At 44.8% G+C, this 12,599-nt stretch overlaps 1 protein-coding gene across 1 annotated transcript in view; it reads right to left on the bottom strand.

Annotated features, from left to right (window-relative positions):
- The window catches only part of cacng2a (calcium channel, voltage-dependent, gamma subunit 2a), a 130,220-nt gene that overhangs the window by 34,165 nt on the left and 83,456 nt on the right, over positions 1-12,599 (bottom strand). The window contains exons 2-3 of the mRNA XM_043679479.1: positions 5,575-5,658; positions 230-370 (exon numbers count right to left, since the gene is read on the bottom strand). Of these exons, the coding sequence (XP_043535414.1) occupies positions 230-370; positions 5,575-5,658 (225 nt within the window). The remainder of the gene's footprint in view (positions 1-229; positions 371-5,574; positions 5,659-12,599) is intronic.

Raw genomic sequence — 12,599 nt, 5'->3', positions numbered from 1 at the left:
ACACACATACACATACACACACATACACACACATACACACAAATAAACATACACGAACGCAACACATTAGTGTTTCTGAACAACAGCTAACATCTGAAACCTAACAACCACAATCTGACCTTCCTCTCCATCCCACTCCAGGTCCCCCTGTCCTGCCTTCTTTTAAACCTGGGGAAAGAGGAGTGGGTGAGCAGGTCAGAGAGACAGGAGATGATGAAAGTTCTCTCACCTGCAGAGACGAAGAAAATGCCCGCACTGAGAATGATGTTGTGTCGAGTTTTGTAGAACTCACTTGCTGCGATGCAGAGGCCCCCCATAAAGAGCAGGATGACGCTGAGGATGGGGAAGATACTGGATGCTCGCACAGCACCTGGGAGGTGAGAGGCAGGGATTGAGTGGAATCACAATCGGGGGAAAGAGAGAGCGAGAGGGAGAAACAGAAAGAGAAAAGAGAATGAAAGAAACGTTGAGAGAATTTATTTTTGTTTTAGCAGCCCAGGTGCGCTGATTCACAAACCCAAACATTTCAGATCACCTGTAAACAAACTCTTGTTATTACTCATGGGTCCGTGTGTACTATATTTCAGCTCTGTCTGACATCTTCATTCCAGTCAATGCACTGTTCATTTCTTCTCGGTTCATTGGTTCAGGCAAAGTCAAATTTAATTACATCATGTGGGACTGACCCTGCAGGAAAAGCATTGGTTCCAGCCAGGCCAAAGGGCAATGTCACTACAATATCAACATTTAGTCAATAATCCATCCAAGGTCTACAGGATGAGCCATGTCAAATTCTCAGGAAACCCTCTGAATGTGAAGCCCCCCAACCTTGGTTGCGGATTTGGGATGATGATCCAGGATCATTTACAGCAGGTACAGGCTCTGTGGCTGGCGGAGCGCAAAGGGATTTACCCCCATTCCTGCTTCTTCACAAAATTCAGAGAACAGTGACATTGAGACATTGAGTGTAACAAACATTGCCCCTCAATCCCACAGGAAAAGGGGAACTGAGAGGGGAGCCTGAGGCTGATCCTGGATCTCTGTGGGATAATGTTAAGGAATAATTTGAAAAGCACTGTTAAACTGTGAGGACAATGTTGCATTACCCGGGCTTGTAGCGCCTGGAGATTAGTAGATCTGATCAAATGGTGGATTTAAAAAGGACTAAATGATGTGAACATTGAGATTCTGGTGGTGAGAACCAAACAGCTCAGCAATGAAATCAGGAAAGTATTTTGCACACATAGGTAAGTGGGAACCTGGAATTCTCTTTCCTAAAAGCCTCGGTGACTGTCTGTGTGGAGTTTGCATGTTCTCCCCGGTCTGTGGGAGTTTCCTCCGGGTGCTCCAGTTTCCTCCCACAGTCCACACAGTTGGGACAAAACGAAACCTCCAAGCCTTTCATCAATAGGCTTTTGTTGGGTAAAGCTTGAGAAGGGATATGGAAATTGGAGTTGAATTATCGATCATCCAGTCTAAAGGCAGAACAGACTGGAGGGGCTGAAGGGCCTCCAGCTGTTCCTCTGGTTTTCAAGCCCCTCATTTGTAAATGGAGTTGAATGCTGTGCTGTTCGACAAAGTCACTGAGGTTGGTGGTGCATGAACTGAATTACAAACTGGAGAGTTTTGCTTTCGTTGATGTCACGTGGGCTGGGGTGGGTGCCAAATGTTGGGTCAGAGTGAATCTTTTGTTGTAAAATAGTCCAGTACAAATAGACAGCAATGATTGGCCAAGGGACAACCAGACTCATTAGCAGCAATTGTTTCAACGGATTCCTTGTGGTCTCTGATGTAACTAAACCTCTTGGTGGTGGTAACTGGCTTGCAACTCAATCACTGCATCGATTATTCAATGGAGTGTAGGTTTTGTGTTCCCCCTTGCTGGATGCACATGTCTCTTTTCAAGACTGGGAACAGCTTCCATTGGATTACGTATCCCTTCACCATTAGCCCATTGTGCATCATTTGCAATAAGCAGTTCACAGGAACAGGTGCAGGCCATTCAGCCTCTCCAATATGATATCCCCCACCAGTAGATCTTCTCTATTTCAACCCCATTTTTCTCCCTACTCCTTAATCCCTTTACCCAAAAAATATCAACCAGTTTCACTGTTGGAAGCTCCAGTTGCCTGCTAATATTTTGGGGGGGGGGCACAGGTCCAAATTTCCATGACCCTCAGTGTGTGAGGCAGTTACTTCCTGATTTCATCCCTGAGCAGCCCAAGTCTGAATTTGAAGCAATGGACAGGTCTCTGATGAGCAATAATGTGAGCATTCCTTCCCGTGAGCTGTGATTACCTTTAACCCCAGTGTGAGGGGGTTGGGGAGGAGGTGCGGGAAAGCAGTAAGGATATGGGGAATGGTCACCAACACCATCTGGATGTGAGTGCACCATTTGGCTGTCAATCCACGATTCTGAGCTGATGGAGCCTCAGTCTCCAGTCTGGGGGAGAGTCTGCAATAGGGTTTGAACACTGGACCATATGTCCCAGCCTTGGAAAAGCTGCCATGAGGCAAACACTCATTGGGTTGGAAGCATCAAGCATTATTTATGAAGGGGTCTCATTGGCTCAGCAAGTTCTATAGTGAATATCTAAGTAACTTTCTCCTGAAATGTCCACGCCTCATGTCCTTTAGGAAATGAACTCTGCTTTTCTTACCAACAGTCCCTCTCAGCCTGGCGTCCCAGTCACACCAATTGGTGAGCCAAAGCATTAGCTTATAGTTTCAGAAACCACTACCACACACTGATCTTGAAGGTCTGCTCAGCGATAAGAGAAACAAGAAGGAATGAAACTCCTTACCTGGTCTGGCCTGCATGAGACTCCAGACCCAGAGCAATCTCATTGATTGTTGACCTTTGATTTGCTCATTCATGACTGTGAGTGTCACTGACTGGGCCCAGCATTGATTGCCCATTCCTAACTGCCCCTTGAAAAGGTGGGGGTGAGCTGCTTTCTTGATCCACTGAAGTCCATGTGGTGCCAGGACACTGGCAATGCCCTTATGGAGAGAACTCCAGGATTTTGACCCAGTGACATGGAAGGGAGGGTGATATATTTCCAAGTCAGGGTGATGAACAGCTCAGAGGGGAACTTGCAGGGGGTGGTGTTCCTGTGTATGTGCTGCCCTTGTCCTTCTGGATAATGATGGGGGTCCTTCTAGGTGGAAGTGGTCGTGGTTTGGAAGGCGCTGCCTGAGGAACTTGTAGATGCAGAGCATCTTGTAGATGATACACACTGCTGCTACTGAGTGTCATTGGTGGGGGGAGTGGATGTTTGTGGATGTGGTGCCAATCAAGTTGGCTGCTTTGTCCTGGATGGTGTCAAGCTTTTTGAGTTTTTTTAGAGCTGTCCCCATCCAGGGCAAGTGGGGAGTATTCCATCACACTCCTGACTTGTGCCTTGTAGATGGTGGACAGGCTTTGGGGAGACAGGAGGTGTGTTACTCGCTGCAGGATTCCTAGCCTTTGACCTGCTTTTTATTTTATTCGTTTACAGGATGTGGGCATTATTGAGTAGACCAGCATTTATTACCCATCCCTAATCGCCCAAAGGGCAGTTAAGAATCAACTACATTGCTCTGGGTCTGGAGTCACATGTAGACCAGACTGGGTAAGGATGGTAGATGGCCTTCCCTAAAGGGTGTAAGTGAACTAGCTGGGGGTTTTATTTATTTATTCATTTTAAGGAATGTGAGCATCACTGGTTGGGCCAGCATTTGTTGCCTGTCCCTAGTTGCCCCTTGAGAAGGTGGGGATGAGCTGCCTTCTTGAACCGCTGCAGTCCATGTGATGTAGGTATTCCAGGATTTTGACCCAGCGACGCTGAAGGAACAATGATATATTTCCAAGTCAGCTTTTATAACAATTGATAATGGTTGCATGATCACCATTAGACCAGCCTTTTAATAAATTGACATTTCCCCAAATGTTAGGCTCGGATTTGAACACATATCCCCAGAGTCAGCTTGGTGATCTGAATTATTATTCTACTGCTTACCCTCTTAATGATAGTTTCTTATCAGTCTGTTCAGAGATCATATTACCCAACTCTGGCCCAGGTGACACTTGAACTCCAGTCACCTGACTCAGAGGTAGGGATACTACCTCTTCACCACAACAACCAGCCTATTCTGCCTTATAGTAACACATTTATAATTATTTTATATTTATATTTAAATGCCATGTAGCTGTACTGAACCATCAATAATATGGACTGCAGCAGTTCAATAAGGCAGCTCACCCTCACATTCTCAGGAATAAATGCTAATCCAGACAACATTGTCCACATCTCAGATAGAAATAAAATAATTTTGTTAACTTTAGCATCAAGTTCAAACACTTGAGACAAGAGACATTCTGATTGTTCTCCAGAGAATAGAGAATGTTAAAGGGAAGTTCAAATTAATAACAAAACATTGAAACATCGAAACCAGGAGCAGGAGGAGGCCATTCAGCCCTACAAACCAGCTCTGCCTTTCAATATGATCAGGGCTGGCCATCCAACGCAGTGGGAGTTTTGATAAACTGGACAGAGGGTTAACTGTTTTCATTGGCAAGGGAATCAGCAACTAAGGTGGTTCAGTGGTTGGCACTGCTGGCTCATGGCACCAGGGACCTGGGTACGATTCTGGACTCAGGTCTGTGTGACGTTTGGACATACTTCCTGTGTCTGCGTGGGTTTCCTCCCACAGTCCAAAGATGTGCAGGTTAGGATGGATTGGCCATGGGAAATTGTCCAGGGATATCTAGGCTAATTGATTTAGCCATGGGAAATGCAAGGTGGGTCTGGTGGGATGTTCCTTGGAGGTGTGGACTTGATGGGCTGAATGGTCTGCTTCCACAGTGTAGGGATTCTATCCTAAAGGGTACAGATTGATGGTGATCACTGTGAGATGAAGAGTTGTTGTTTTACTCACCAAGTTGATGTGATCTGGAACACATTGCATTGGCATTAGCATTGGAAACTGACTCAGGAGGAACTTTCCAAAAGATAATTGAAAACAAACTTGAAAAGGACAAAGAAAATGGCAGGACAACAGGGAGTAGGATTGACAGCTCTGTCAAAGAGCCAGTAGAGATACAGTAGGCCGAATGGCCTCCTTTCTTCCTGTATGATTCATTCTCCCACCTTCTGCTGTCAGGTGTTGCAGGTCTCATTGGAAAAAGGGGCTGGAAACCCCATATATCAACCAATTGCCTAGCAACAAGGAGGGCTCAGTCCTGCATTCCCCTGCTGTTTGCACTGGGTGCCAGGCATCAGGAGCCCAGGCTAGTGTCTGTTTATCTATAATCCAGCGTACTGAGCCCAATTCATGACTATCACTGTGATCGAGATCTGCTCAGGCAAGGCCCAGGACTGAACTGGTCTGAGCTCCCAGTTATCTGTAACACAAGGGTCTGAGATTCCCCCAACACGTTCATAAATGTAACGTTTTAACAGCTAAGGATGGGTGAACAAGAGTGCCCCATGAGCATGCAACTCACCCCCTTCCTCCTGCCTTTTGGTTGAATCCAAGAACGATATTTAAGTCACGATGAATGGATTGGGATTAAAAAGGAAGGGAGCTTACGTAAGAAGTATTCAGCGGCATCTGCTTCATAATCCGTGTCTTCAGGGAAGTGGTCAATTTGTTTACATAAACCTTTAAAATTTCCTGTTTCGGGAGAGAGAGAGAGAGAGAAGTAAGTTGCCTCTCCCTATCTGAGCGAGAAAACACCAGTGAACGAGTTCCCTAGTTTGTTAAAATGGTAGGCGTCACTGTCTCTGTCCTCTGGATAAGGGAATCTTTATATCCACATTGGGCTCCTCAGTTTCGAGAGTGACACAGTTATACAACACTGTTCTGGGTCAGGCCAGACCCCCTCAAAACATTACAAGAAACTAGCCTGGACCCTAACTTTGCTAGTTGTTTTAAACAGGTGCATAGCAGATGTTCCCAGGAGGGATGCACTTGGTCAAACCACTTAGTCTTCAACAAAACAGAATTTATTTACAAGGATTATCAAATGAAACACAAAAAAAACAGAATACAGAATAACGTAACCTATCCGAAAACCCAACAGACGATCCCAAGTTAATGATGCTGTTCCAAATTCCTGCAACAGTCTCTATGTACACCTCTTGGCAAAAAGGGTAAAATTAAACACAGTTTCTTACAGGAGAGATGGCAGAGAGAGAGAGAGAGAGAGAGGATCAGCATGGAGATTTCTCTTTGACCAGCAGCCTCAAACTCAGACTGCTGGCTAAAAACCAAATCAAACCAAACCTTGAACTGGGAAAACCGGCCATTCCCCTTACATTGTTAGTGTGTACCCAATCACAATGACATACAATGCCAGGAGAAATAAGTGGCCTCTTTAAAATGAGCTGTATTTTACTTTTTAAATTAAATATAAGATACATAGCTGCCTTTAAACATGGTGTTTTTCACATAAAGAGTTTTGGAAGTCTTTACCCCAGAGCTAGGTCATTGAAAATATTCCAAACAGAAAGCAATAGTTTTTGGTATTGACATAAAATTAAAGGATATGGAATGTCGAGGTTAAAGTTCATCCATGATCCTTTATTTTTGCACTGTTTAAGGTGCCACGGTGAGTTTCTGCAGTGTATCTTGGAGATAGTACACACTGCTGCTACTGAGCGTCGGTGATGGAGGGAGTGGATGCTTGTGGATGTGGTGACAATCAACCAGGGGTTGCTTTGTCCTGGATGGTGTGAAGCTTCTTGAGTGTTGTTGGAGCTGCCCCCATCCAGGCAAGTGGGGAGTATTCCATCACACTTATGACTTGTGCCTTGCAGATGGTGGACAGGCTTTGGGGAGTCAGGAGGTGAGTTACTTGCTGCAGGAGTGCAAGTTTCTGACCTGCTTTTGTAGCCCCTGTATTTATATGACTAATCCAGTTCAGTTTCTGAACGTTGGTAACTGCCCAGATGTTGATATTGGGGGAATTCAGTGATGGTAACATCATTGAATGTCAAGAGATGACAGTGGAATTCTCTCTTGTTGGAGATAGTCATTGCCTGGCATTTGTGTGGAGTAAATGTTACTTGCCATTTGTCAGCCCAAGCCTTGATATTGTCCAGATCCTGCTGCATTTAGACATGGACTGCTTTAATATCTGAGGAGTGGTGAATGGTGCTGAACATTCTGCAATCATCGGTGAACATCCCCACTACTGATCTTATGTTGGAAGGAAGGTTATTGATGAAGCAGCTGAAGATGGGTGGGCTGAGGACATTCCCCTGAGGAACTCCTACAGGGATGTCCTGGAGCAAGCTTCCAACCACCATAACCATCTTCCTCTGTGCTGCATATGAGTCCAACCTGCAGAGACTTTTCTCCCTAATTCCCATCATTTGTGGTTTTGCCAGGATTCCTTGATGCTGCACACAATCAAATGCTGCCTTGATGTCAAGGGCAGTCATGGCTGGATAAGACTCAGTGGCTGAAGGAACTTCTGCTATTCCTGTTTTTTACAATCTTAGGACATAATTGGCTAAATTTCTTCTGGAAATACTGCATTTGTTTATTTGAAACAAACAAACAAATCCGGATTTGGAGGAGGCCATTCAGCCCAATCCCCATTCAATAAGAACATTGCTGACCTGATTAGAACCTCAAATCAACGTTTTCTCTTCCTCCTGGGATGGCAGGACTGAGATTGGATTGGTTCATGGGAGACTGGTTAGCAAGATTAGATCATACAGAGTTGAGGGAGAGCTAGCCATTTGGATACAGAACTGGCTCCAAGGTAAAAGACAGAGGGTGGTGGTGGAGGGTTGTTTTTCAGACTGGAGGCCTGTGACCAGTGGAGTGCCACAAGGATCGGTGCTGGGTCCACTACTTTTCATCATTTATATAAATGATTTGGATGCGAGCATAAGAGGTACAGTTAGTAAGTTTGCAGATGACACCAAAATTGGAGATGTAGTGGACAGTGACGATGGTTACCTCAGATTACAACAGGATCTGGACCAGATGAGCAAATGGACAGAGGAATGACAGATGGAGCTTAATTTGGATAAATGTGAGGTGCTACATTTTGGAATGGCCAAATCTTAATGGTAAGGTCCTGAGGAGTGTTGCTGAACAAAGGGACCATGGAGTGCAGGTTCGTAGCTCCTTGAAAGTGGAGTCACAGGTAGATAGGATAGTGAAGGCAGCGTTTGGTATGCTTTGAGGGGTGACCTTATAGAGGTTTATAAAATAATGAGGGGCATGGATAGGGTAAATAGACAAAGTCTTTTCCCTGTGGAAGGGAGTCCAAACCTAGAGGGCTAAATGTTTACGGTGTGAGGGGAAAGATTTAAAATGGGCCTGAGGGGCAACTTTTTCACATAGAGGGTGGTGTCCGTATGGAATGAGCTGCCAGAGGAAGCGGTGGAGGCTGGTTACAATTACAGCATTTAAAAGGCACCTGGATGGGTATATGAATAGCAAGGGTTTGGAGGGATATAGTCCAAATCCTGGCAAATAGTTGATAGGGTTGTTGAGAAGCCATATGGTGTATTGGCTTTCATTAGCAAGGAGATCGTGTTTCGGAGCTGTGAGGTTAAGCTGCAGCTCTGTAAAGCCCTGGTTAGAGTGCACTTGGAATATTTTATTCAGTTCTGGTCAGCTAACTGTAGGAAGGATGAGACGGTGCAGAGGAGATTTCCCAGGATGCTGCCTGGACTGGAGGGCATGTCTTATGAAGAAAGGTTGAGGGAGCTAGGGCTTTTCTCATTGGAGTGAAGAAGGATGAGGGGTGACTTGATAGAGGTGTACAAGATGATGAGAGGCAGAGATAGAGTGGATGGTCAGAGACATTTTCCCAGGGTGGAAATGTCTATCACAAAGGGACATAATTTTAAGGTGATTGGAGGAAGGTTTAGGGGAGATGTCAGAGGTAGGTTCTTAACACAGAGAGTGGTGGGTGGGTGGAATGCACTGTCAGCAGTGGGAGTAGAGTCAGAGACATTAGGGACATTTAAGCGACTCTTGGATAGGGACATGGATGATAGTAAAATGAAGGTTATGTAGGTTAGTTTGATTTTAGAGAAGGGTAAAAGGTCGACACAACATCGAGGGCCGAAGGGCCTGTACTGTGCTGTACTGTTCTGTGTTCTATGTTCTATATTCTAAATGGGACCAGATTAGCTTGGGATATCTGGTCAGCGTGGATGAGTTGGACCAAAAGATCTGTTTCTGTGCTCTACTGCTCTACAACTCTATGACTATATATTTAGAACAATATTCACCCGAGTTTAGAAGAATGAGAAATCTTTAGAAACCTATAAAATTCTAACAGGACTAGAGAGGGTAAACAGAGGTAGGATGTTCGCAATGACCTGGGAGTCAAGGACCAAAAGTCACAGTCTAAGGATAAAGGATGGACCATTTCGGACCGAGATGGGGAGAAATGTCTTCACCCAGAGAGCAGGGAGCCTGGGGAATTCTCTGTCACAGAAAGTGGTTGAGGCCAAAGTATTGAATGTTGTCAAGAAGGAGTTGGATACAGTTCTTAGGGCTAAAGGGATCAAAGGACATGGGGGAGGGAGCAGAAATAGGGGTTGTGTAGGATGTTCAGCCATGATCATATTGAATGGGGGAAGCAGGGTCAAAGGGCTGAATGGCCTTCTTCTACTGTTTTTTTCTGTGTTTCTAAGTCTCCTGACAATCTCCCCCCTTCCCCCGTTATTCCAGCTCTGCCTTAAACATTCTCTCTGCTTCCACCAGCTTCTCAGGTCGAGCATTTCAAAGCCTCACAACCCTCTGCGTTTTAAACAGGTAATTGCTGATTCTTAAACAGTGAGCTAATTGGGAAAAGTCATTACATTGCATAAGACCATAAAATATAGGAGCAGAATTGGGCCATTTGGCCCATCGAGTTGCTCCACCATTCAGTCATGGTTGATACGTTTCTCAAGCTCATTCTCCTGACCTTACTAATCAGGAACCTATCTATCTCTGTCTTACATACACTCAGTGACTTGGCCACCACAGCGATGCATTCCAGACAGTATTAAAGGTTAAAATCGTTTCCATTCACCTCCGATGGACCATGTCCAATTGATAAAACCCCTTCTGATGCAGTTGTATAAGACTCTGGTGCGGCCGCATCTGGAATATTGTGTGCAGTTTTGGTCGCCATACTATAGAAAGGATGTGGAGGCACTGGAACGGGTGCAGAGGAGGTTTACCAGGATGTTGCCTGGTATGGTAGAAAGATCGTATGAGGAAAGGCTGAGGCACGTGGGGTTGTTTTCATTGGAGAAAAGAAGGCTTAGGGGTGACTTGATAGAGGTGTACAAGATGATTACGGGTTTAGATAGGGTCGACAGTGAGAATCTTTTACCTCGTATGGAGTCACATCGAGGGCCAAAGGGCCTGTACTGCGCTGTATTCTTCTATGTTCTATGTTCTATGTTCTCCACTCAGCTCCATCTGAGAGATGATCTAAGTTGACACAACTAATCTCATTAATAGAATTCCATTCGCCAGAGACGACTTGAACCAGGATCATTATAAAATTTCAGACAACCATCTGGTATCTAAACTTGTCAATTGGAACTGTGGCCATCAACAAACCTTTGGACACTCGATAGCAGCCTGCATTGGCAAAGCAAACCACTGGGTCATCCTCCAATAAACAGTAATGCCCTGCTCAGTGCAGTGTGGCAATATTACTAATTACAGACGGGGTATCTGCAGACTAGCGTTTTCTGAAAAAGCTTGAAACTGGTTCTAATGAAGCTCAACATTCAGTGAAAACACTCATGGACTTGTGGGCAAGACCTTTGCAATATTTGCATATGAGTGAAAGATTCGTTCTGTACATCTCATGCAGCGTGCTAGAGCTGGTAGGAGTTGTGTTCAGAGCGAATGTGTTTTTCAGATCATTGTTTTCTCTTTCATTGGCCAGGCTTTTAAAAATCTGGTTTCTCTCCCCTCCCAGGAGATTTCCTACCTCCAGGTGGGTGGTGTGATTCTGCATCAAGATGCAACATGTTCCAGACATAAACTGGGACTTAATCGATTGAACAGCAGGTGGCCTTCTGCACGTCATTGTCACAGGAACAGGGGAGGCCTTTCTGCCCTATGGAGCTGATCTGCTATCCTATCAGTTTGTAGCTGATTGTGATCTCAAGTCTGTTTACCAAACTTTATTCCCTATTCCTCGATACTGTTACAAAAATATACCAGGCTCAGTCCTGTAATTATAGAATCCCAACATGTGGAAACTGGCTATTTGGCCCAACTGGTCCACACTGACCCTCCAAAGAGCTTTCCATCCAGTCCCATCCCCCTACGTTTCCCCATCACTATTCCACCCAGCCTTTACATCCCTGGACACTATGGGGCAATTTCCCACAGCCAATCCACCCTGACCTGCACATCTTTGGACTGTGAGTAGAAACCAGAGCACCCAGAGGAAACCCACACAGACACAGGGAGAATGTGCAAACTCCACACAGACAGTCACCCGAGGCTGGAATTGAACCCAGGTCCCTACCACTGTGAGGCAGCAGTGCTAACCACTGAGCCACAGTGTCACCCTGTAATCATCCCCCTGTGATCCATTGCCGATAGGGGAGAGCATTGTGAGGTAATGGCCTCGTGGTATTATTGTGGACTGTTAATCCAGAGACCCAGGTAACATTCTGGGGAACCAGGTTTGAAAGCTGCCAGGGCAGATGGTAGAATTTGAATTCAATGCAAAAAAAAGTCTGGAATGAAGACTCTAATGATGACCATGAATCTATTGTTGGAACCACCCATCTGGGTCACTAATGTCCTTAGTGAAGGAAGCTGTCATCCTTACCTGGTCTGGCCTACATGTGACTCCAGACCCACAGCAATGGGGTTTACTCTGAACTGCCCTCTGGGTAATTAGAGATGGCCAATAAATGCTGGCCTGACCAGCAAGGCCCTCACCCCATGAATGAATTAAGAAAAAACAGTCCTAGATTTCTTTGTCTGAAGCAATGCTTTTTGATTACATGCCTAAATAATTTGACTTCCGTTTTAACATTCAAAGGAAATAGCTTCTTCTAGTCTATCAAATATATTGACCACTGCGATGTATGGTGTGTGATTCATAAATGTATTTTAAAGGCATTTGCTTTGGAATTTTCAACTAGTGGCATGTGGGTTTTCTGCATGTCTGAAGGAATTTAATGATTAACATGTAGATATTTCTGTAACCATGGAGATTTCTTTAAAGAAGTCTGAGCCAAATAGTTCAGGGAGGCTGATGAGGATTCGTTTGCATTGGGAGTTTACAAGTGAACGAAGTAAGCAGTTTAGTGTTTTAAGCTTTCAGATGGAAATTCTTTTCGAGCTTTTGGATTTGAGTTTGCCAGATCGCAGAAATCTTGGCTGAAGCTGAATATGCAAAATAATTGTTCTCGAGAAAGGGAGATTGTTTACAACTGTTAAGAAAGATGTTACCCCAATGTAAGGAGTTCAGTTTAAAATGTCCAGATCAATAGTATTTGCATCAGTATTTACTGTGGAAAAGAATATGGAAGATATAGACTGTAGGGAAATAGATGGTGGCATCTTGCAAAATGTCCAGATTACAGAGGAGGATGTCTTGAAATGGTTAAAAG

This window comes from Chiloscyllium plagiosum, chromosome 39, assembly GCF_004010195.1.
Source record: "Chiloscyllium plagiosum isolate BGI_BamShark_2017 chromosome 39, ASM401019v2, whole genome shotgun sequence".
Lineage (NCBI taxonomy): Eukaryota > Metazoa > Chordata > Chondrichthyes > Orectolobiformes > Hemiscylliidae > Chiloscyllium > Chiloscyllium plagiosum.
The sequence above is the reverse complement of the archived record's forward strand: the minus strand, read 5'-3'. Positions and strand labels throughout refer to the sequence as shown.